General features: G+C 31.2%; 7 protein-coding genes across 7 annotated transcripts; 6 read left to right on the top strand and 1 right to left on the bottom strand.

Annotated features, from left to right (window-relative positions):
- Positions 1–290: 290 nt before the first annotated feature.
- On the top strand, positions 291–5386 carry TVAGG3_0218300 (structural maintenance of chromosomes protein 2 family; the record flags this gene model as incomplete). The annotated part of the gene is made up of 1 exon (XM_001307665.1): positions 309–5342. One exon carries the CDS (start codon positions 309–311, stop codon positions 5340–5342), a length of 5034 nt encoding a protein of 1677 aa, XP_001307666.1.
- A 605-nt stretch (positions 5387–5991) lies between these two features.
- On the top strand, positions 5992–7045 carry TVAGG3_0218290 (profilin (actin-binding protein) family; the record flags this gene model as incomplete). The annotated part of the gene is made up of 1 exon (XM_001307666.1): positions 6003–6374. One exon carries the CDS (start codon positions 6003–6005, stop codon positions 6372–6374), a length of 372 nt encoding a protein of 123 aa, XP_001307667.1.
- Positions 7046–8108: 1063 nt separating this feature from the next.
- Positions 8109–8871, top strand: TVAGG3_0218280 (RNA polymerase II transcription regulator recruiting protein; the record flags this gene model as incomplete). Its single annotated transcript, XM_001307667.2, has 1 exon — positions 8154–8651. The coding sequence occupies one exon, from the start codon at positions 8154–8156 to the stop codon at positions 8649–8651; it is 498 nt and encodes a 165-aa protein (XP_001307668.1).
- A 251-nt stretch (positions 8872–9122) lies between these two features.
- TVAGG3_0218270 (EF-hand family) lies at positions 9123–10089 on the top strand (the record flags this gene model as incomplete). The annotated part of the gene is made up of 1 exon (XM_001307668.1): positions 9133–10089. The coding sequence occupies one exon, from the start codon at positions 9133–9135 to the stop codon at positions 10087–10089; it is 957 nt and encodes a 318-aa protein (XP_001307669.1).
- A 183-nt stretch (positions 10090–10272) lies between these two features.
- On the top strand, positions 10273–14169 carry TVAGG3_0218260 (UDP-glucose:glycoprotein glucosyltransferase family; the record flags this gene model as incomplete). Its single annotated transcript, XM_001307669.1, has 1 exon — positions 10273–14169. One exon carries the CDS (start codon positions 10273–10275, stop codon positions 14167–14169), a length of 3897 nt encoding a protein of 1298 aa, XP_001307670.1.
- Positions 14170–14997: 828 nt separating this feature from the next.
- On the top strand, positions 14998–15736 carry TVAGG3_0218250 (uncharacterized protein; the record flags this gene model as incomplete). Its single annotated transcript, XM_001307670.1, has 1 exon — positions 14998–15672. One exon carries the CDS (start codon positions 14998–15000, stop codon positions 15670–15672), a length of 675 nt encoding a protein of 224 aa, XP_001307671.1.
- Positions 15737–16209: 473 nt separating this feature from the next.
- On the bottom strand, positions 16210–23298 carry TVAGG3_0218240 (aggrephagy protein; the record flags this gene model as incomplete). Its single annotated transcript, XM_001307671.1, has 1 exon — positions 16288–23298. One exon carries the CDS (start codon positions 23296–23298, stop codon positions 16288–16290), a length of 7011 nt encoding a protein of 2336 aa, XP_001307672.1.
- Between the last annotated feature and the right edge of the window lie 755 nt (positions 23299–24053).

Here is a 24053-nt window from a genome sequence, read left to right as displayed (position 1 = left end):
TTAGTTGGTTGTCTATTAAGATGACAACTGATGCAGCGTATTGATTTTTGCTACTGATATTCACTTGTTATTGATAATCTGGCTATTGAATACATATAATCTGGGTATTTCTCTAGCAAGAAATTCATAATTCTTGATATATAATTGATTTTATATATGCACATCTCTCAAAACCTATTTTTGAGTTGATTCATCTTCGATTCTTATAAACAAAGATTTTATAAGGGAAATATTTGTGTATACCTTTAAATCGAACATCATATGTAGTGTATAAAATTGAACACTGAGATAAAAAAAAACTTTGGAAAATGGAATCTCCTGCGAGCACCCTGCAAGCCTCTCCAGCCAAAGCTGATATAGATACTATGAGAAAGATGCTTAGAGTGCTAAAAGAAAAGAATGATAAACACAAAGCGCAACTTAAGCAGTCAATCACAAATACACAAATCTTAACAAATGAATTAAACAAAGTTAACACAGAAAAGCAATCTTTACATGATCAACTCACTGAATGTAAGGAACGTTTGGCTCTTAAAGAAAATCAGATCGTACAAATTAATCAATTATATGCTCAAGCCGAAACAGATCTTAAAAATCTTCAACATTCTAACGCCGAGTTAGTACAAGCATTCAATGAAGAGAGAATGAAAATGAAAAAAGAAAATGCAGAATTAACTACACAATTAAAGAAGGCAGAGAAAAACAACATGGATTTATCAAACGATCTTTCAACTTTGATAGAGAATACTCATGATGAATCAGAGAAAATTGAGGATTTGCAAGAAAAAGTCAAAGAACTCGAAACATTAAAGAAGCAATTAGAAGAAAGCGAGAAAGTGATACTAGAGGAAGGTGAAAAGAACCAACTTTTGGAAAATGAAACAAATAATCTAAAACAACAATTATCAAATTCTAAAAACAATTCAGATCTACAAAATGCAATGGATGAGCTTATTTCAATGAATGAAGAATTAACAAGTAAAAATGAACAACTTCAGAAACAAATCCAAGAATTTAACTCAAAATCGTCAACAAATGATGAAGCTGCAATTACAACACTTTCAAATGAAAATATCTCGCTAAGTAATCAAATTACAGAAAGAGATGCAACAATTGAAGAACTTTTACAAAAAATTGAATCAATTCAAAGCGAATTAGATTCTAAACAAAAGGAGTTACAACAATTACAAGAAAATAATGCCAATTTACAGAGTTCAAATGATTCAGAAAAAGATTCAATGATTGAAGATTTAATTCGCAAAACTGATGAACTTCAAAAGGAAATTGGGCTAAAGTCAGAAGAATTATCAACAACCAAGAAGGATTACGAGTCAAAACTTCAAAATTTGGAGTCAAAATTATCTGAACTTCAAATTTCAATGGATTCCAAGACAAAAGAAGTAAGTGACTTACAATCACAACTTCAGCTCAAAGAAAACGCAATTTCTGAAAGTTCTAACGCAACTACTCAAATTTCATCTGAACTTGAAAGATTAAATGGCATAGTTTTGAGAAACAATGAACTAATCCAACAAAAGGATACTGAAATTACAAAGACCAAACAAGAACTTGAAGATTTGCAAAAATTGAACGACAAATTAAAGTCAAAGATCAATGAATTGACAGAAACTAACAATAAACTAGTATCTGATCTGAGTGAGCTCCAACAGATGTCAAAGGAAACAGAAGAAAAATTAAAATCAGAAATTGAAAGTATCCAAAGCCAGTTAAACCAAACTAATGTCATGTTGAAAGAAAAAGAAGGAAGCCAGATTCAATTTGATTCACAAATTTCTGAAATTCAGAAAAGATATAATGATATTGAGGTGCAACTTAAAGAAAAACTTGAAGCAAATACTTCACTGATGAATCAAGTTGAAGAATTATCAAATAAAGTTGAATATTATGAGAAACAAAACTTTGAAAAGCGAAATCAAGAATTAGAAGCTAATTTATCGGCCATTACCTCAGAATATCAATCATACAAGTCTCAATCCGAACAAAAGATCCTTGACATTCAACAAAAGCTTGATAAAACAAATAATAATCTTGAAAAGCTTCAGAAAGACCATGAAACATCAAAAGATGAGTACCATAATGAGTTAAATGAAAAGGAAGCTCTAATATCTTCACTCAAAGAAGAAAATTCTTCAATTAATCAGAGACTCCAACAGATATCTAATGAAAACAAAGAATTGATGAGCCAAATCAATAGCCAATTAAGTGGTGAAGAGAAATCAAAGCAAATCATTGAGCAATTGACCAACGAAAAGAATAAACAAATTCAAGAGCTTCAAAACAAGGTCAATTCTCTAAACCAACAGAGGAATAATGATAAGCAAGCTCTTAAGACCCGTGCTGTAGAGTTCTTTAAGAATGAAAAGCAACAATTTGATCAAATATTAAATATAATTTCAGAAAAAGAGCAGAAACTTGGCCAAATGTCCGAGCAAATGGCGAAAAAGCTAATACTTGTTAGGAGATTACAAGAATATTCCATAGAAACAGAGAAACTCAAAGATGAAGTCACATCTCAACTTGATATAGTCCAACAGAAGGTGAAGGAACTTAACCAGATTGTAGAAAATGATGATGCAACGAACAAACAGATTTTAGAAGAAAAAGAACAAATTATTTCCGAATTAGAGCAAAAGATCGAAGAACTCGAGTCAGCAAACGAAGAACTAGGCAATTCGATCAATGAGAAAGAAGAAGACATCAATAATCTTAATACAAAACTAAATGAAATCCAAAATCAAATTTCACAGAAAGACAGTGAAGAAAACAATGAAATAACGAAACTGAAGGATGAAAACAGGACTCAACTTGAGAAAATAAACAATTTGGAGAAAGAAAAAGAAAATCTTCAAATTTCTGTTTCTCAAGTCAAGAAACAGTTGGAAGAACAACTGGATTCTATGAGCGCTCAATCAAACCAACAAGTTCAGACTTATATTGATCAAATTAAATCTCAAAATGAGAAAATAAATAATTTGGACCGGGAAATCTCCGAATATAAGCAGAAGAACGAAGAATTACAAAACAGTCTTGATGGCAATCAGAAATCTTACGAAGAGGAACTTTCTTCTCTGAAAATCCAATTATCAAAATTAAATTCAGAGAAAGAAACATTTTCCAATGAAATTAATGAACTTAAGCATGATATTGCCAATAAAGATGACCAAATTTCTTTGAAAGAGAAAGAAATTCAAAAAATTGAAAATGAAAATTTGGTTTTGAGTCAAAATTTGACAGAAATGAAAGAAAAATTGAATCAGTCATCAGAAGAACTTACCAAATTAAGAAACGAATACAATAATTCTGTCATTGAATATCAAAATCAAATTTCTGCTCTAAAAAGTGAAAAAGAAGGTAAACAGATGGAAAATAACGAAAATGTGAAACAACTACAGTCAGAAAAAGAAGAATTAATTAAGAAATTCACGAATCTCGAAGAAGAGAAGAATAAATTGTCCAAATCTATGGAGAAGAAGCTCCAAGACTATGCAGAACAAATGGCCGCATCACAAGACACAATTTCCTTGTTGGAACAGCAAAAACAAAACTTGGAAAAAGTTTCTCAAGAAAAAATCCAAGAAATGAAGCAAAAATGCATCAATTTAGTGGAATCAGAACGAAAGAAACATGAAGAAGAGATTGAAAAGCTTAAAAACCTTGTTCAAGCTAAATCTGATGAACAAACAAAGAAATCTTTGGAAAATATTCAAAATCTTCAATCAAAACTTGAAGAAAGCAACAAAACAATAGAGAATCTTTCATCACAAATCAAAGAAAAGGATGAAAACTCTCTAAATCTTCAGCAAAAATTAAATTCCGAAATTCAAAATCTAAATTCGAGAATTTCTGAATTAAATGAAGAGAAAACAACTTTATCACAATCATTATCTACTTGTCAATCAGAGAATTCCAAATTAAATGAAGAAATTCTCAAATTAAAACAAAATAATTTGAATTATGACAAAACCTTAAATTCAATTGTTTCCAAGAACAACAAGTTATTAGAAACTATTTCTTTGTCGTTTGAGAACTCTTTGGTGAAATTAAATTCAAATATTATGAAATTAATTTCGAAATTAAAAACAAAAGTTAATGAAATCGCTGATCAAAAGCGCGCAGTGATGGAGATCATGGCAAACTCTGTTTCCGCGAGAGAAGAAGAGTTCGACAAGATTGCAGACAAAAAAGAAGAAATTAGAAATGAATCAATAAAACTAAATCAAATGAAAGAAGAAAATGAAAAGACATTACAAGAACTAAACATTAAATTAAGGGATTACGAATCTATTAAAAGAGATTACGAGTCATTAATGAGTTCTCTGAATGCAAAGAAATCCGAAATCGAACAAAAAGAAAAAGAATTAAGTGAAAAAGAAAAAATAAATGATGAAAAATTGACAGAATTAAGTGTTGCAGAAAAGAAAGCTTTGATGTTGCAAAGGACTATTGAAATGGATAGAACACAATATGACATGGAAGGAGAGAATATAAGAAGAGCAAAGAACGAATTGGAAAAGAGAAGACATCAATTCGCTTTGGAAGTTGCTCAACATAGAATTGAATATGAAGAATTCAATGAAAAGAAGAAAGATATTGAACAAATGAATGAAAAGGCAACAAAGAAATTGCAAAAAGCAGAATTATTGAAGCAAGAAAATGAAAACAAACTAAAGGAAATTGCTCAAAATGTTTCAGAAGCAAAACAAACAATGTTAGATGCAGAAAAAATTAAACAAAATGCTGATGAAAGAGAAAAATTCTTGAAACAAGAAGAAGAAAGAATTTCTAATCTGTCGAAAGATGCGGAATTCAATACACAAAAGGCAAATGATATAATGCATAAAGCTGAAGATAAATTGGCTATGAATGAAAAGAAAGAAAAAGAAATTGAACAAAAAATGTCAGAAGTTGAGAAAATTTTAAGAATGAAGAAAGACCTTGAAGAAAAGAGTCTGCAAATGAGTAATAAAGAAAAGGAAATTGTTCAAATGATGGATCAAGTTAAATCTAAACTAAATGTTGTTGAACAAGCTCAAAATGTTAAAAATGAAAATGAAAATCTCAAGAAACAAAATGATGAAAAAGATAAGAAGATTTCGGAATTAAATCATAAGCTGAAAATAGCAATTTCTAAGATTAAAAGTGACCAAAAGAAGCAAAACGAAAATGGAATAAGCGAAGTGTTGAGAAGATCTTTCTTGATGTTTGTTGCTCAGGATTGGCAACACAGAGAACAAATGTTGCCTGGAATTTTGTCGCTCTTGGACTGCACAGACCAGGAAAGATTGTATGCAATCAATACATGGAAATCTCGCGGGCACTAATTATTTTATATTAAAATGTATGTATTTTTTAAAAAATAACAAATATTTTCAAAATTATTTTTAATATTTTTTTTAATTAACTTAACAAAGCATATTATATGGTTTTGTTAAATGGAATAACCTCAATGACAACAAAGATATTGGCCAATATTGGGTCCAATATGATATGAATATGAAGAATATTGCAACAATGTGTCTGGACTTATAGAATGAACTATCTTTTTTGTAAAACAAAAAATAATAGTGAATTCTATGTATTGTCAATAAATTATTTCGGAAATATTTCATAATTACTTAAATTTGAGAAATTAATCAATAAATTGCTTTTGTTGTACCAGGGTATGCTCATAACTAACTGCTTGACTGTCAATTAGAAAAGAAAATATCGGAATGTTTCTTTTGAGGAGGGAACATTGTTTTCTTACTTTTATGGTATGGTACAATTGTCACGTCTAATTTTTTTGATTATGGGAACGAATTGTAAAAATTTCGAATTTTCGAACAGTCTGATTCTGGCCTAAAATCAATAGCAATAGCATGTAGTTGTGTAGTGCAATAAAAATATCCCCATTAGAATTTACGGAAATGCTAACCATCCCAAACTATAAAACTTTTATAAGAGTTCTCAAAATATTCCGATTTGACAATCAAAATTTCGAAATGTCTTGGGACGCTTACGTTGATATGCTTCAAGGGCAAACCAATGCTGCTGCTATTTTCTCAGTAGAAGGAGCCTTATGCGCTAAAACAGAAAATTTCCCAGCAACTCCAACGAATTTAATCCACTGGTCAAAAATGCTTAAAGATCCATCACTGGCTCGTCAACACGGAATTCCTTATGATAAGCAAAAACTATTCCCACTAGAATATACTACAGATTACATTCACGCGATGCAAGATGAATTAAACATCTACATGAAAAAGACTGCTAGTGTGGTTGTCGTTGGTCTTTGTGGTGGTGACAAGCCACAGAACGATGCCAAAAATCAAGTTCTTAATGTTGCAAAAATTTTAACTGAAGCAGGTGTTTAAAACACATCGGGATTTCATAATTCATTCCTCAACACAATTATATTTTGTTGAAATACAGAGTGTAAACTATATTTTATTTATATTTCAGATTATAAATTTATATATAAAATATTAAGTTACTTAAATTTCTGACACGAGCTTTTAAGAGCTAATTAGCATACAATATTGAAAGGTTCTCTTGTTTCATGCATTTCGGATTCCCAAATCCTATCTCAGATGTTATGAGGCTTTTCCCATTTATTTGTATAACATTATCGCATTTTTATATGCTATTATACATGATACATCCATTAGACAAGGTAATTTTGAAAAATATGATACTTTTATTGAAATCAATTGATAAATTTCCCAATATCAAATTTTGGTTCACACATGATCGTATTTGCTTTATCTCAGATTGGTCAGAAATATCACCTGCCATTAAACTGTTATTAACAAATGATATAAGAAATTACCTTAAAATGATCTACACGAAACTCAGAATAACTACCATATGCTATGCATTAACACTATGGATGTGCATGCATAAGATACTCTTTTATGATCAAATATCAATACTAAGCTATAATCAACTGAAATATCATATTGCGAATCCAACTATAATCATAGCAATGATGTTTGAACACAATCTATTAAATAAGAATGTGTTTTTTTCAAAATTTGAAATAACTTATTTCTCGTGTTGCCGTTTGTTAATTCCAAAATATGTCTTATACTTTCTGTTCATTTATTGTACAAAAAGAATCCATATAAAAATATAAAATTAATTAACAGATCAAAATTTTTTTGTTATTGGCTTACTAACATCTCTGTTTCTAATAACATCATTCATAGTTATGATAATTAGAGAGAAAACTCTTCAATACAGAAATGATAAAAAATTTCGAATATTGATGACATGAATATGGAATTATTACTAGCATTCAAAATGTATGCATTACCAAATAATAATGATTTCAATTCCTAAAGACCGTGATAGTGTATTTTGCCTGTATCAAATTTTGACGTGAATAAGATTTCTTCATTCATAATTTCTGGCATTCAAATTAACTTTTTCATATCTTCAACGTTGAGGCTATCAATGAAATATAACTATCCGCACCATGGGCATTATATCTTTCCGTTGAGTATTCTCAATTAAATATCTCAGAAATTTAGAGTTGACAAGAAATGTAAAATCGCATCGTTCAAATAAATTTAAGAAGTTTCAGAGCGAACAAAGTGGTTTGTTATATTATTCTTGGTATATGCAATCTATACTAACGATAATAAATTCTTAAATTTAGAAAATTGATAAGATATCAAATGCCTAAAAAACGTAAAGGCAGAAAGTTAAAAAATTGGAATGAGATACGTAAATATCCCCTAAAACTCAATAAGAAATAATTGAATTAACTTAAATTTCTCATTGCCTTGAAGTGTAAATTACAATCTTGACTTTTTGAATGTGATTTAATCCCACAGGAAAATTTATACATTAATGATTAGGCAGTTTGTATATATTAAAAATTTATCATTATGCCGGTTATTAATTTCAATGAAAAATTCTTCACAATTTTTTCTATCCAATTATTTATGGTCAAAATATTTCTTAAGCATTGTTAAGTAATAATTCTTTACCGATCGAGACAGTTTTTGAATTTGGAAATTTTAAGTATTTTTAATCTATACAATATTTACAATAACTTCTTTCGGTACAACATTGCAAACCATTCAAAACTGTAATTTTGTGAGGTTTATTTGTTTATTTGAATGATATTTGAAATTGTTCTCAAAGTAATGAGTGTCAGAGCAGCGAAGCAGAGCATGCCCCGTAACAAGTTTACCAAGGGCGAAGATCGAAAGCTACGTGAATGCGTTCGAAAGTTCGGTACTTCAAACTGGAAAGCCGTTTCTAGTTTGATGCCTGGTCGAAATATGAGACAGTGCAAAGATCGCTGGGAGAAGTATTTAAGCCCTGACGTAGACAATTCTCCTTTCACAATTGATGATGACATCAAGATATTGAAATATTATTCCATTTATGGAGGAAAATGGAAAGATTTATCTAAATTAATGAAAGGAAGAACAGATACAAGCATAAAATCAAGATATAAACTGTTAATCAGGCATGGAGAAACCATTGAACTTCTTGAAAACAGTAAGCCTGATATGATCAAAGAAAAGGAAACTCAAGAAGAAAATAGAAACTCAGAAATGAAAGTTTCTGAGATTGTTGATAGCTCTAAGCTATTTTCTTCTATAGATGAAGTGTATTCTGACCTGAGCTTTTTATAAATTGTTCTTGTTATAATTATTATAATAAACATGAATGATGATACCATGAACATTACATAACTGATGAATGTTGATTGAAGAATCAAGGGATTACTGGCTAATATGGTATAAAAACTAACGATTTTTAATATTTATGAGAGATATTTAATTTTTTACTATGCAAATTAGCCAGAAATTCTATGGAATATCTTAATTAATGATTATCTTTTCTATACGTGAAGCCATAATTTTTTTTTATTGTTTGGTTGAGAAATAATAGTTATATATATACCTAATGATTTTTAGTCTCAATGCTGATTGATGTAATTGAATCCTATCTAATTATCCTGCAATGAAGATAAACTTTATCAAAAGTCAATATTTCATGCTGAAAACCACGTTAATATAGTTGTGTATCAAATGTACGTGACATATATGAAAACGAAATTCCCACGACCCATTCATTCCAAAACGTGCCAAAGCAAACGTTTTGAAAAAAACAATGAGTGAAATTCAGGATTACGTTGAAGACTGTTTTGAAAATTTCATTGACTCCCCAAATGAAAAAGTTTCAATTAGGAAGCTTCCTCGCCTATTTTCAAGTTTACAGCGTCCATTCTCTAAGAAATATATTAAAGATTTACTCAAAGAAGAAGGTCTTGAAAGTGAAGCAGCCATTGATATCAAACAATTTATGAAGATCTTCCGTGTAAGAAAATGCGATGAAGCAGATGTTCAAATGCTTGTAGATTCATTTATGATTTTTGATTCAAACCAGGATGGAAAGATTTCAATAGATGAATATAACAGCATCGTATCGAACTATGGCTTACCATTTACATCCGAAGAATACGAAAAAATTATAAATCTTATTGAGGTTGAAAATTTAGAATTCGATTACACGAGGCTTTCTGAATTAATTATTTCAATGATAGCCATTTCAGATGATGAAGAGGAAGAGGAAGAAGAAATCGCAGATAACGTTGTTGAATTAGAAGTTGAAAAGGCTGTTGAATCAGGAGAAGAGGAAGACCAAGAAGATACATATTCTTATGTTAATGAAGAAGAAAACGAGCCTGAAGAGGAAAATGAAGAAGAAGAGTTTTTACATCAGGAAGAAGAGGAGCAAAATACAGAAATTATTGCAAATGAGAATGATGAAGAAGAGGATGATCAATACAATCAAACACAGAATACTCAAAATGAGCAAGATTTTGTTGGATCAGATCAAATAGAGAAAAATGAAATTTCAGAACAAAACGAAGAAGACAATGAGGAAGAGGATGTCGTATCTGAAGCAAATTCAAAGAAATTTATTGGATCTTCTGATATTCAAAATGATAGTCAACTTGATGGTAGTAAAGTATTAGCATCATCAAGTCTGGTAGCTTCTAACCAACTTTTATCTGACCAAGATGAATTAGATTCAATGGATATTGTTTTGAAGCCTAAAGCATAAAGATTTTTTGTTATATTTAATCATAACTTCCCTATTTTTGATTGTTCTATCAATTGTTCGATAATTTTTGTAGAATATGAATATGAAATGTAAAAGCAAATGATTCTGAGCTAATTTAACAAATGCAGAACTATATCTAAGTATAAAAATTGAAAATCTCAAACTAATTTTCATTATTATTCAATGTTTTCTTACTTATTTACATTATCTTTTTCGCAGTTTCTAAATCACGCCCAAATTAAAGGTGATATTGTTGCCCCATGGAATAAAACTTCAATAATTGCGGAAACTCTATCTTTCTTGCAAGATATTGATCACTCACTTTATTGGGATTACTTAGAACAAATACAGCAACTTAAAAAACAACCAAAAACGATTGATGATGTATTATCTACAATGAAAGACTTCTTAGATTATGAACAATTCCAACTTTTAAATATATCACTTCAAATTCATTACTACAGTCCACGAGTTCAAAACAATAGAGCGCTTGGTGAAGATTCTCGTGGCTCAAACGTTCGTTGCAATAATGCTATTATACAAAATATCGATGAATTACCTGAATGTAACTCAGAATTTTTCGAATATGAACCAGTATATGGATCTGGCAAGTCAAAATATATCTTATATGCCGATGTTGATTCGAATGATTGGATTAATCTTTACACAAATCTTTTATCAAAAGATTCTCAATTGAAATTTGTTCTTAGAGCATATGGACACTCCACAGAACAAATGGTTCTTTCCGGGTATGGTGCTCAACTCAAACCATTTAAGTATTCAATGGAGTTTAAAGTTGGAGATCAAAGAAAGAAGATAAAAGCAACAACAAAAGCGAAACCAGCAAAAACATTTGAAGATATCGGTCTAAAAGTCAACTTAAATGATGTCAAAAGAAGCAAAAAGACCAGGATTTCAACACAAATAATAAAATTTATTAAAGAATCGAAAGATCCTCTGAAGGCCATATCAGAATTAACCCAGAATTATCCAGTCCTTCTTCCTCAGCTCAAAAACATCACAGCTACAGAAGATGATGCAAAACAAATTCAAAGAATGGTTCAGTTCATCGGACCAGGAGCAACAGCATTATTTGTCAATGGCCGCAAACTTACCGGTTACGATCTTAACGCTTTTACTGTCTACCAAACACTTCTTGACGAATATAATTTTCATACAACTCTCAAACGCGTTTTTGACGTAAATGAAGAGTCGTTAAATAATTATGAGCGCGCAGGACATACTCCTAAACCTGCACAGCAAGCAATTATTGACTTGAGACATCCAGATTTCTTATATTGGGTGAATGACCTTGAAAAAGACGAGAAATACGTAGAGAAATATTCAAAGTCCCTCATAACATTTGTAAGCGACAGTGAAAACTGGCCACAAGTCGCAAGAAATGTTGCGAATGTTATATTTTTACTTGATCCAGCCGAAACAGAAGATATGGATGTAATAGCATTCATAGATGACCTTGTTGAAGTCCAATACCCAGTCAGATTCGGCTACATCATTGTTCCGAAGCACAATTCCGCGATGTCGAAGAAAATCTACTATGCCTACGCCCATTTAGCTCAAAAATACGGAATCCATGTTGCCCACAAGTTTTTGTTGCGTGTTAATGATCAGCGCTCATATTTAGATGAGAAAACAAGGAAACGCGGTCCGATTAAATCATCATTTTGGAAAACAGCTTTTTCAGCTGTTGCGACACAAAGAAGTTCCCCATCTTTCGACAAAATGACTGATTTCTACAAACCATCATCCGCTGAATCGATTTTCCTTTCTCGTCTCAAGAAACACATCAGTAGAGTTGGTGTTTCCGCTCCTGCAATCATCTTGAATGGAATGATTGTTGAAGCTCCACATCCTGAGACATATTTGAACTCATTTTTGAAGGAAGAACTGAAGCAAGTCCGTGAATTAATGGGCAACCAAAAGATCTATGAAGATACAGTAGATATCCATAATGCAATATTAAAGGCAAGGAACGCGATGTTGAGATTTAATCCTTTAGTTCAAAAAACGAGAAATGAATTTACAGAAACTTTAGATATCGGAAGACAAAACGCGAACAACCAAAGGATATTCGCGAAATGGATGACAGAGATCAAATATCAACATGGATCTTCTTTCAATGTGAAGAACCAAACGAGTTGGCTGTTCTTGAATACAGATGACGAACAATGTCTCAACGAATTAGAAATGTACACAGCAGAAATAATGAACAAAGAAAGCTCAAGAATTTCTGTTTTCAAGAAAGATGAATTACCTAATGAAATCATCCAGAACATCATTGGTATTCCTCCTAACAAGATCACCGTCGTTTTCAATGGAAGGATTGTCCGTTTCGATCCAGACCAATTCACAAGATATGATTTACAACTTTTGGAGATGTGCGAACAAAGTTATTCAACGAGTTTCGCAATGAAATACTTGAAATTATCACAGAATTCTCGATCATTAGGACAATCAAGGACACACAGAGAACTCAGTGATTCATTGTTATACATGTTGTTGCATGTATCTCATTTGGCACATAACAACATGTTACACACTGGTTCTCCGATTTCTGCTTTCGAACCTGGACCTTTAAATGTATTTCGATCTAAACTGAAACAAAACACAGAGTTGTCGATATACGCATCGATTGATCCTTTCTCGTTTGATGGACAAAGATTGGCAAGTTTGTCTTCTTTGCTCGGAAATCTTTCTTTCAGTTTCATTGTCAATCCTCCTCCTTCTATTGAGAAAGAACATTTAGAATCGTTGAGTTGTTTCTATCGATTTTCAACAGATTCTAAAGGATTTTCTTTTGAATACATGAACAGTTCTACGACATATTCATTAGTTGATGATGTCCCATCGTCATGGCAAACTATTCGAACAGTCAGCAACTTCGATATCGACAACATTGTCGCAGATGATTTCGAGAAAGGAACTCACAAAGTTCGATTTGATTTGAAATCATTAGTTGTTGAAGGCTGCGAATCGGACAAAAACGGACGAATTGTTCCTGCCGTTGAATACTCATTGTACAACAGTAAGAACGAGTTTGTTGATGAGACAAGAGTTATCCAATCTAATGGCTACTGGCAATTGATGGCAGTTCCAGGAATGTACAGAGTTAGAACTAATGCTGATGATGAATTTAAAGTTGTCGTTGATTCATTCATTCATAAATTCGAGTTCAGAGAATCTAAGCCAGATCCATATGTTGCTACGAACAGATCTAAGATTGATGATGGCAAGATCCACATCTTCTATGTTGCATCCGGACATTTGTATGAGCGATTGATGCGAATTTCTATTTTGTCAGTTGTTAAACACACGAAATCTCCAGTTAAATTGTGGTTACTTGAGAATTTCGCATCACCAAACTTCAGAAACTCACTGAAAGAATTCTCTGAGAAATACAAATTCGAATACGAGTTCTGCTCATACAAATGGCCACGATGGTTACCACGCGAAGAAGCGAGACAAAGAACATTCTGGGGTTATAAAATCTTGTTCTTGGATGTCATGTTTCCTAATGATTTGCGCCGCGTCATTTATATTGATAGTGACCAAATCATCAGAACAGACATGCGCGAGCTTATGACGATGGACTTTGAAGGTAAGCCATACGCATTCACACCATTCTGCAACGACCGACCAGAAATGCAAGAATACAGGTTCTGGGAAATCGGATATTGGCAGAACTTGCTGAACGGAAAGCCATACCACATCTCCGCTTTGTTTGCCGTTGACCTTCCGGAGTATAGATCTCTCGATGTTGGCGGAATGATGAGGAAAGGATACATGGATCTTCACAACGACAAAGAGAGTTTGAGTAACTTGGATCAAGACCTTCCAAACATGATGCAGAATAGAGGTGCACCTATCTTCTCGTTACCACAAGAATGGTTGTGGTGTGGATCATGGTGCAGTGATGAAACGATGAAGAAAGCGAAAACTATTGATCTGTGCAATAATCCACGAACTAAAGTTGGAAAACTTGAATATGCTAAAGAAACGATCCCAGAGTGGATACCGTATGATGAAGAGGCAAATGGAGTCTTTTCTAAAGAGTTGTAATTTTCTGAAAGATTTTACTTACCTAATTTTATTTTTTATTTTTAATATCTCATAAATATTACACTATATATTAATGATTCAATTATCGCTTTAACAATGAATAATTCGTTCAATTATTTGAAAATGAAATTTACAATAAATCATTTTTAGTTTTAGAATAGCTAATGGAAAAGTTTTATTGAATTGGTTTATGTTTTTACATCAGATAATCATTAAATTTCTGATTGGTTTTCAAATCGATAGTTGAACTTCAATATTGGTTTATGAATTCCATAGATGATTATTAAAATCATTTCTCGTTTTATTGATTACTGTCTCAAAATATAAAATATATCAGAAAAATAATTATAGCAATACAAAATAAATTTTCGATTTTTTTAGTTAAAAATATTTAATATATAATATTATTCATTTCGATATAAAACCTAAATTTACCCGAGAAAAATTTGAATGAAAATTTTACGATAGCAAAGTTTTGAAAATGATTCCGCCTTTTTTGAAAAAAATATATACTATGTATGATTTGGGTTTTAGATTTTATTAATAAAAACATTGAACGTTAACATCGTGGATCACATTTAAACCAAATTTATGAAATTTGGAATAAACAGAACTAGAAAACATGATATAATTGTTTATGAAATTTGTATAAATTGTAATAGCTCTGAAAACCTGAAGTTCTTTTTGAATGAGTCATTTTGACAAATTTGACAACTGTGATATTGTTTGATGATTTTAATAAATACTATAATTTGTGTTTTTATCAACCGACTATTTAATTTGGTTGAATAATTCTATTGGGAAAAAAACCGTCATCACAAACTAAAAATGTTATCAGCTAGAGCGAACATTCAAAACATCGCAGGGCCAAACGTAGCAGAGCTAAGTTGTGATGATGTGAGGATTGAGTTTCACCAGTTTCATGTCAAAATTCCTCAGTTTCTTACAATCTTAAGAATTCTCAAACAGCACGAAATGCTTCAAAATGTTTCGATTCCTAATAATATCAGATCATTTTGCTTCAATAGGTTTATCTTCGATTATTGGGATACTTTCAAAAAGATCTTGGAAAAGATTCAAAGAAGAAACATACGTGCTCCAGAGTATCAAGGGTTGGTGAACGACCTTAGAAATGGAGAGACAAGGCAGATTAATGAACTATTCGAATACAATGGATCGTACGATACTTTTGTAATTCACTACTTTTTCTTGTTTTTCATTGATGGACAAAGGGGAGGAAGGACGTGTCATTATATGGCCCACAATAGCAAAATTGGTCTATATGGATGCTTCCAATACATACCTTTGTCCATTTTGAAAAAGCAAGTCGACCTTTCCATTGGCAATCGTAGAGTTATTCGACCTGCTTTGCCTCAAAGAAACACATCCACACCTAATCCAGGCGGTGGAGGACCACCGCACCAAGCAAGCGCAGATGCTGGCCCGCCCTTTTTGGATAATGAGTCCTTTAATTTTGATGATTCACTATTCGAATTGGAATAATATTAGGCTAAGGTTTTTGCTTATCCGTTTTTCCTTCTCCTAATTAAGCTTCATTAACTTCCACAAAAATGATTTAATTAATTTTTTAAACTTTTTATTTTTATTTTTTTATTTATACATCTCAATATTTTTTCTACTATAAGTGATAAACTACCTTCGATATTTCTTAAATCATTAATTGAAGATTATCATAAAACAAACAAAATCAAAATTGTTTGCAAGCATTCAAATTTTCAGAACTTTTAACGTTCATGAAAATTAGAATCTGCAAACGATTAAAGAAATTATTTGCAATTTGGCCGTAGGCAAGCCCCGTCCAAATTGCAAATAATTTTTAAATTATATTAAAATTTATGAACGCGATGTTGAGATTTAATCCTTAAGTTCAAAAAACGAGAAATGAATTTACAGAAACTTTAGAAATCGGAAGACAAAACGCGAACAACCATAGAATATTCGCGAAATGGATGACCTGAAGAAATCAAATTCCAACACGGATCTTCTTTCAAGGCTAAAAACCAAACGAGAGATAAATTTAACAAATAATAATTTTAACTATGAAATAAAATGTCGTAATACAAACAAATATAAAAAAATAATATATAATAGAAGTAATTATTCAAGTGAAGGAATGAAAGGAACTTCGTGAATGAGTCCAGAACTGTTAACAATAATAATAAGCATCTTATCAATGTTAAACGAGATGTCAATAACATCTCTTTCTCGAGCAATTTCGATGATTTTATGATCAATCAAATTCACAGAGAAAATTCTTCCACGTTCGCATATCAATACGAAGTCACACGAATTGACGGAGAAAGGTCTAGCAAATGTTGACTTAACACTCATTTGATAAACCTCGTTCCCGTTGCAATCGAATGCGTAGAATCTCTCAGAAGTCTGTACGCAAAGCAAACTAAAAACTTCTGTTGAAAAAACGTTCAAAGGTTCTTCATCAAAATGAATGACATTGAAAATGTCTGTTCCATCAGAACTCATCATCATGATGTGGCATGAACTTAAACCAATGGATATTGTACTTGTTCTCCCGCAATAGCTTGCACAAACAATGCGTTCTGGAAGGCTAATTACTTCATTAAAATGATTATTGCAGTTTTTGTACAAAATTGATAATTTTGTATCATCTTCAACTAACAAAATCACGTTGTTATTTGAGAATAAAACAACGTGATTTTCGTCGTAATTGCGTTTAAATATTTGGTTATCGAATACGAAGAATGTTGACTCTTCTTCGAAGTTGTATTTGTTTATTTCACTCGAAAACAAATCGAATGAAGAAACTGTTTTTTCAACCAAATAAAAAACTTTTTCGTCAACAATTTTCATTGTCAATGGTGTGAATCTTATATTCTCAGGGATTTGCTTAGTGGATGGGAAGTAGTTCTGTATATTATCAGAAGAAGAATATTTCTGCCTCAAAAGCATCGATTTCTTCAAATCTTTTTTACCTGAAAATTCATCAACTTCCAAACCATCAATTCTAAAGTCTTCGGAATGAATTGATGAGTTTTGAATGATTAAATCAAAGACATGTTTTTCAAAGTTATCAGGGCAAACGATGTCTTTTGTTTTCTCTGTGAATTTTTGGAAGATTTCGTAGAATGAATCCGAAATTTCGTTATTAGAAAATTCGACTAAAAATGAATCATTTCTCGAGAAAATTTCGAAAATCAAATCACTTCTTCTAAGAACTAAAATGATGTTAGAGAAATGTATATCAATCCTGTAATAGTCATCGATCTGTATTACTAAATTTTCGCCATGAACAATGACAAAAGCAGCACTTTTCATTTTATTTTTTTCAAGTAATAAACAAGGAGAAGAAATTGTTGGATTGTCAATTGTTTGTTGCAACAAAACATTCTTGGACTTGATGAGATCGATATCATGATTGATTATATATTTCTTCATGTGTGGAATGCAATTTCCAATGAAATATTTCTTGGAATCACATTTTTCTGTCACTTTTTGAGGCAAATTTTTCAGAATCAAATTCTTGAAAATTGAAGAATCAACTTGAACTTTATGGAGTAAACGGAATTCTATTGTCCATGAGAATTTTTTGTTCTGGATATCATTGCTCGACAAATTATCATCATAAAGTGTAGTAATTTTTGATGAAAAACCGTCAACAATAACCAAAAGTGAAGCTATTTTTGTCAACGCCTTATCTTTCAACTGGGCAATGTTTTCATCTGTTAATTCTGTCATTTGATCAGCTCCGTTTGCGATTTCTCTGCAAATTTGGCGGAATCTGTCATGACACAAATAACAAAGCTGATCATAAACATCTCTTGATTCTGTCAACGAACAACCAATGTATACCATCACAGAGTCTTTGATTTTGATGTCACTCATGCTTCTGATGATTGTTTGTGTCACTTTTTCAATGGTTTCTTTGAAAGGAGAATCATCGAAATAATTTGACAAAGTTATGTTTTTGTCGAGAATTCTGATGAACAAAGCCATATCCGCTGAGAAATCATCGACAATGTCTTTACATAACAAAACTAGATTGCAACAGAACCTTGACAAATCTTTCTTCGTGATGAATTCCAAGATTTTTATTGTAATTATTGCATCATTTAATTCTTTTGATGGATTTTGACATTTTTTGATGACAAAAGAAACAGCTTCGATTAATTGTCCTGCGACATTATCTGCAATTCTCGTTAGCATCGCCAAAGGTAAGAATGGCCATGAAACACCTTTTGATTGCAGAAGAAAGTTGACATCTTCATTAGATGTCATAATTCTGTAAGAAGCAGAAAATAGATTAGCAAATTGATTCGTATTCGTTGTGTTTCCTGATGAAAGGAAAGAGAATCTTCTTGGTGATGTACCTGTGATATCAGAGACTTTACGACTTCTTCCTATTCTCAAACTATTCTTAATTTTCTCTGTCATTGTTACTTTTCTTTGGATTTCTATTTCGTCTGTTTGTGTCAATTCTGTTTCATCTTCTTTGACTTTGTCTGGTGCTAAAGAAAGACACAATGAACTCAAGAACTCCGCAATTCCTGGAATATTCGGTAACTTTGTCAATAAATTGTTCAAAATATCTGTTGCAACAGTTTTTGTTGAAATCATTTTTGCTGCAATTAAAAGAGAAATGTCTGAAGGTTTCAAGAAAGCCATTGCGATAACAGCGTTTGTTATTATCTCAATGTCATTCGATTCATTAATAATTGGCAGCAAAAAGTCAGGAACTTTTGGTTTAGAAACATCAAATGATGCAATTTCTTTCGCATGAACAGTTATTATCTTCAAAACTTCTTTCAATGCTGGGTTGTTGAATGATGCTAAAGAAAGAAGGAATTCGGCTTCAACTTTAGCAGTTATTGGTGTGTTCATTAATATCTTTGAATAAGAAACTCTTGCTCTGGAAATGTCTTCATCAAGTCTTTCGTAACTTTCGGAAATTTTGATTGGAGAATCTATTTTTATGTTTGTAGAACTGATTCTTCCAATTCTTGTGATTTTTTCTCTCTTTTGAGGTGTCAACAATGAACTGTCTTTTGGTAATTCATCATAAGAAGAAAATGTCTGTCTTCTCTTTGTTCTTCTTCTTTCTTTTTGAGGCTTTTCTTCTCCATCGTTTTCTTCTGATGATGATTCATTATCTGATGAAATTTCTTGGAATAATTCTTCATTTCTTTGTGGAGATTCATTAGAACTCTGCATTGGAGATATATTTACTCCTTTACTTGGAGTTGATAATTCATTATTATGATCAGGAGAATAAATTTCATTTTGTTTTGGAGAAGAAATTTCTTCATCATTTATATCCGAATTTTCCTTTTGTTTCATTTGATCTTGAGAAGTTGTTTCTGAAACTTCATTCACTTTAGGTTCTAAAGAATCATTTTGATCTATTCTAGGATCTTCATTTTCTTTGGTTTCTTTATTAAGATTTTGATAATTTTCTTCACTTTTCTCATCAGAAATTAGACTATCACTTTCATTTTGATTCTTAGAAAGAGGAGAATCATTTTCGTTGTTCATTTGAGAAAGAAGAGAAGGACTTTCACTGTTGATTAAAGGAGATGATGTGTCGTCTTTATTAGGAGTTGTTAATATACTTTCATCTTTGTTTTGTGCTGGAGAACTTGCCATTATATTCATTTCAAATTCTTCTCCGTAATTAATGAACAATATTCTAAATGATTTGATCAATCTCTGGAACATTCCACTTCTCTGGAAAAGAACTGAATATTGTTCTAAAACTGTATGTGACCAGTGATTGCAGATTCTCATCAATGTAGATGGATTCGCACGTCCCCAAATGTTTGTATTCAATACAATCAAATCGAGGAAATCTTCCATCAAATGATCATCAGAAATCACATCTCCAATCGAATAAAAAGCCAAATACAACTGATAAGTCAATCTCTTGCTGTCAATTGTTTCCAAACTTCCTGCCGTGTAAATGAAAGAAGCAAAATTCTTTTGGCTTTCTAAAGAAGCAGAGAAAGTCAATTTAACAATTCCAATTGCCAAATCACCAATCTTTTCATCCAACAAATCAAATCTACTGAATAATTTTTGTAAGTTTCCATTTCTTCCAAGAGTTTTATCAAATGATTTGTCGTTGTCAAATAAATTGACATTTGTATCGAAATGAGTGAAAATAAACTGATCATTCTTAAATGATTCACCGTCACTCATCAAGTATATTATATCATCTAAGCTGAGAACTTTATATGTCATTGCAAATCTTCCAATCAATCCTGGATTTAATTCACAAATTTGTCCAAATTCACAAACAGTTTCTGCATCAAAACTTAATGTATTAATTGATTCAGACATCATTGATGAAGTAGTATTAGTATATAATCCCCAAGCCATCTTGTTTGGTGTAATTCTTTTGGCGGCAAATGTCACAAAAACCCATTTATTTGGACTCAAAGCACTGGAACATTGATAAGAATATTTCACATTTGATGTGCAACTAAAGAACAAACTTGCATGATTTAATATTAGAGAAATCTGTGTGGTTTTGCTATTCAATGAAAATATGTTAATTGTTGGTAAAAGAGATGAAATTTGTTGATCAAACTTCAAATAAAAAGTGACAGAAAATGAATCATTCAATTTTTGAGGATCGAAACCAGAGAATTTGATTGTCTGTTGCTTATCACATAGATTAAATGTTGGCTTCATTATATTGATGGACTGTGACAGATATTTCGTTAAAAATTCTGCCAATCTGATGTCACTTTTTACAATTTTGTCAATAATTTTTGAAATTTCGCAATTTGATGATTTCTCTTGAATGATTGCGAACAACAAAGGAAGAACTGTGTTTTCTATATCATTATCTGTAATTAATTCTGGTTTAAACACGATTCCTCTGTAATTTATTTCACCTTTCGTCAAGAAATCGATTAAAGCCAAATCAAATTGTCCAACATGACATGAAACACAATTCGAAGGAGAACTCATACATAATTCCTTGATTTTCTCTAAAAACTGCATCTGTTTTGTTTGACTTTTGTGGCAAATTGCGAAAATTGGAACTAAAATTGAAGGAATTTTGATCAAAAACATCGAATCAGGTATAATTGATTTTGTTTGACTAGCGATACTCCAAAGAAGACTCAGTGTTTGTTCTGTTGGCTCATTTCCTTCGTTTTCGTTGATAGAAGTGATCATTTTACTTAACCTTAAACTTGAAAATTTATAATCATTTCCAAGATGTCTAACAACGAACAAAATCACGTTTATAGTGTTGAGAAGAGCTTTCTGGGAATGGTTAGTAATAGTAAAGTCCAACATCGAGTCAATCCAATCATCGACAATGAAAGAAATCGAAGGATTGCTTTCAACAGATCTTTTGATCATTTTCACGAAAAATTCACCCAAATTTTTCGGAATTTTCTCAAAAACAGAACCAACGAAATAAGTTGATGTTATTTCATTGGAATATATCAAGTAATCAGTCAAACAAGTTATAACACGTTCGGAAATGTCTTCATCATATATCAATCCGAACAAAATTCTTGAAAAATGAGTGTTTGTAAAACAAATTGTTGCAAATTCTTTTTCTGACAACAATTTCGAAATGAAACAAAGATAAGACATCAAAGGATCAATAAATAAATCAGGATACTCGCGTCTTAAGAACTGTGTCGACCTCAAATTTGAAGAAATCGCTCTTAAAATGGAATTCTCCGTGAAAAAATTCAAATCAATTTGAGGAACATGAGACATGATTCTACATAAACATTCAGCAACGAATAATTCACCATTGACTTTGTTTGTCATTATATTAACGATTTTTTGTGGATCTACTGTTAACATTACTTCAAAAACGTGACAACGAATTGTATCAACGAAATCTGGAATTTCATTAAAAATTGTTATTGTTTGTTCAAAGATTATTGGATGAAACATGGCAGATGTGTAATCATTGATTGAAATAATACGTGATAGATGTGACACGCAGTATAAAAAGCATATATAATAGTTCAAAAATCCGTCATGAGATTTTTGATTTTTAATTAAAGTTGAAAATGCGTCGAGAAAGATTTTTATGCAGTTCTTATTGACATCTTCGATTAATCCGATCATATCTATAAGTGTTGTCGCTAATTGATCGTCAATTAAATTTAATAATGGTTCTACATCGATTAAAGTCTTTGTTTTTCTAAAAGTAAAGCCATTAACAAAGTATTCGCTCTTTCCTTTGTAATAATCGTAGTCTGTTGGGTTCTTTAGCTTTGGATATTGTTTTATTTCAAAATTAGTATCGAATTTTTGTTTAAAATTGCGTGAGTAGTTGCAGACAATGGCAGGGAGTGCAATGAATTGATCAATTTGTCCATTTTCCGGAAGATTTTTAGATAAATGAGTTAATATTTCTAAAGCTGGCAGATAAATTTTGGAAACGCAGGTTTCTATTGCTCTCACGAGCTTTGGACTTGTAAATATTCTTTCGTTTGATATCTGTATGTTCTTTATCAGTAATAATAGTTCGTCAATTATTGATTTTGATGTCGTATTATTAAAAGTATCTGGTAAATGGTATGAAAGGTCACTAAAGATTGTTTCCTCGTTAAACATTGATGCTGTATGAATTCCAATAAATTTAATAAGAAGAATTATTGAATCGTGTGGCCAAAAAGAGGTATTTTCTTTTGATACTCTCGCATAAAGTTCTTTAAATATGATTTTAATGTGGTTTTCGTAATCTGTAACGTGTATTTCGATTAAAGTACTGAGAATTAAATCAAATGTTTCAAAATTTGCCGGTAATTCTGTATGAATAAGAAAGCATATGATGTTGAGTAATGATACTACAATGAAATACTGCGATTGTTTTGTTTGAGACTTCAAAAAATTCAAATATATAGTTTCCGAATCTGGATTCCATTCGGTTTTATCTTTTAATGAAGCCAAACTATCTGAAATCGTCTGTCCTGAAATCAAATTCATATCAATTGCAAAGATTTTTGTCTTATCCAAAGCTGGAAATTGAAATGGAGAAACCTGATCTAAATCTTTTGCTGTGCTATCGATAAAACTTGATCGATTAGCCCATAGAAGAAGAAGCTCGGAAATTGGGTGATGTTGTGTTTGAAAAAATGTTCGTATAAAATCCATTAATTAATTTTGACAAATCAATATTTTATCTGTAATACAATGGTGTGTAAGATAGATATATTCATTTAAAGAAATGGAATTGGATTTGTATGGAATTTTCGAGTTAATGAAATTGATAAACTTTTTCTGGAAGGATTGAAGTATGATTGTTCGGGTGTACTTCTTGAGGAAAACTATTTAAGGATAAAAAAACATATAACAGACCCTTTAATTGAGAATGGGATTATTGATTGCGCTTAATGCATTTATTCATATATAAATACTTAATGTGGCACAAATACAATCTAACAAATGATTGTATATCAAATAAAAACATTGATCATTGATTATCTCATGAAAAAAGGTGAATATATATTATCAAATTGCCCTGCATAATAACAAGTATATATGTGGCGTATAAAATGAAGCACGTCATTCCGAAAGGACAATTTTAGTTCCAAAAATTCAAAAAGTTTTAAAATAGGAAGTAAATGTATTGGTTTTATACCAGATTGATATGATTTGTGATTAAATCTAGACTCTTATTATCTAAAACATTCTAATTAATTGATTTCATTCAATTTCGAAAGTGCCCATGAAGTACGAATTGTACATAAGCAAAATGTGAAATTTATAAAGTGAAGTTGAAGCTCAAAGATCGTAAATCAAATTGGATCAAATTTATCAAATCAATCAGAGGAAGATATGGTGAGATAATCTTTTAAAGCAATGTTTTTGGCATAGTATCGTGTTGTATGTAAGTAACAGAAGCATTA

Source organism: Trichomonas vaginalis, chromosome IV (assembly GCF_026262505.1).
Source record: "Trichomonas vaginalis G3 chromosome IV, whole genome shotgun sequence".
Taxonomy (NCBI): Eukaryota; Parabasalia; order Trichomonadida; family Trichomonadidae; genus Trichomonas; species Trichomonas vaginalis.
The sequence above is the reverse complement of the archived record's forward strand: the minus strand, read 5'-3'. Positions and strand labels throughout refer to the sequence as shown.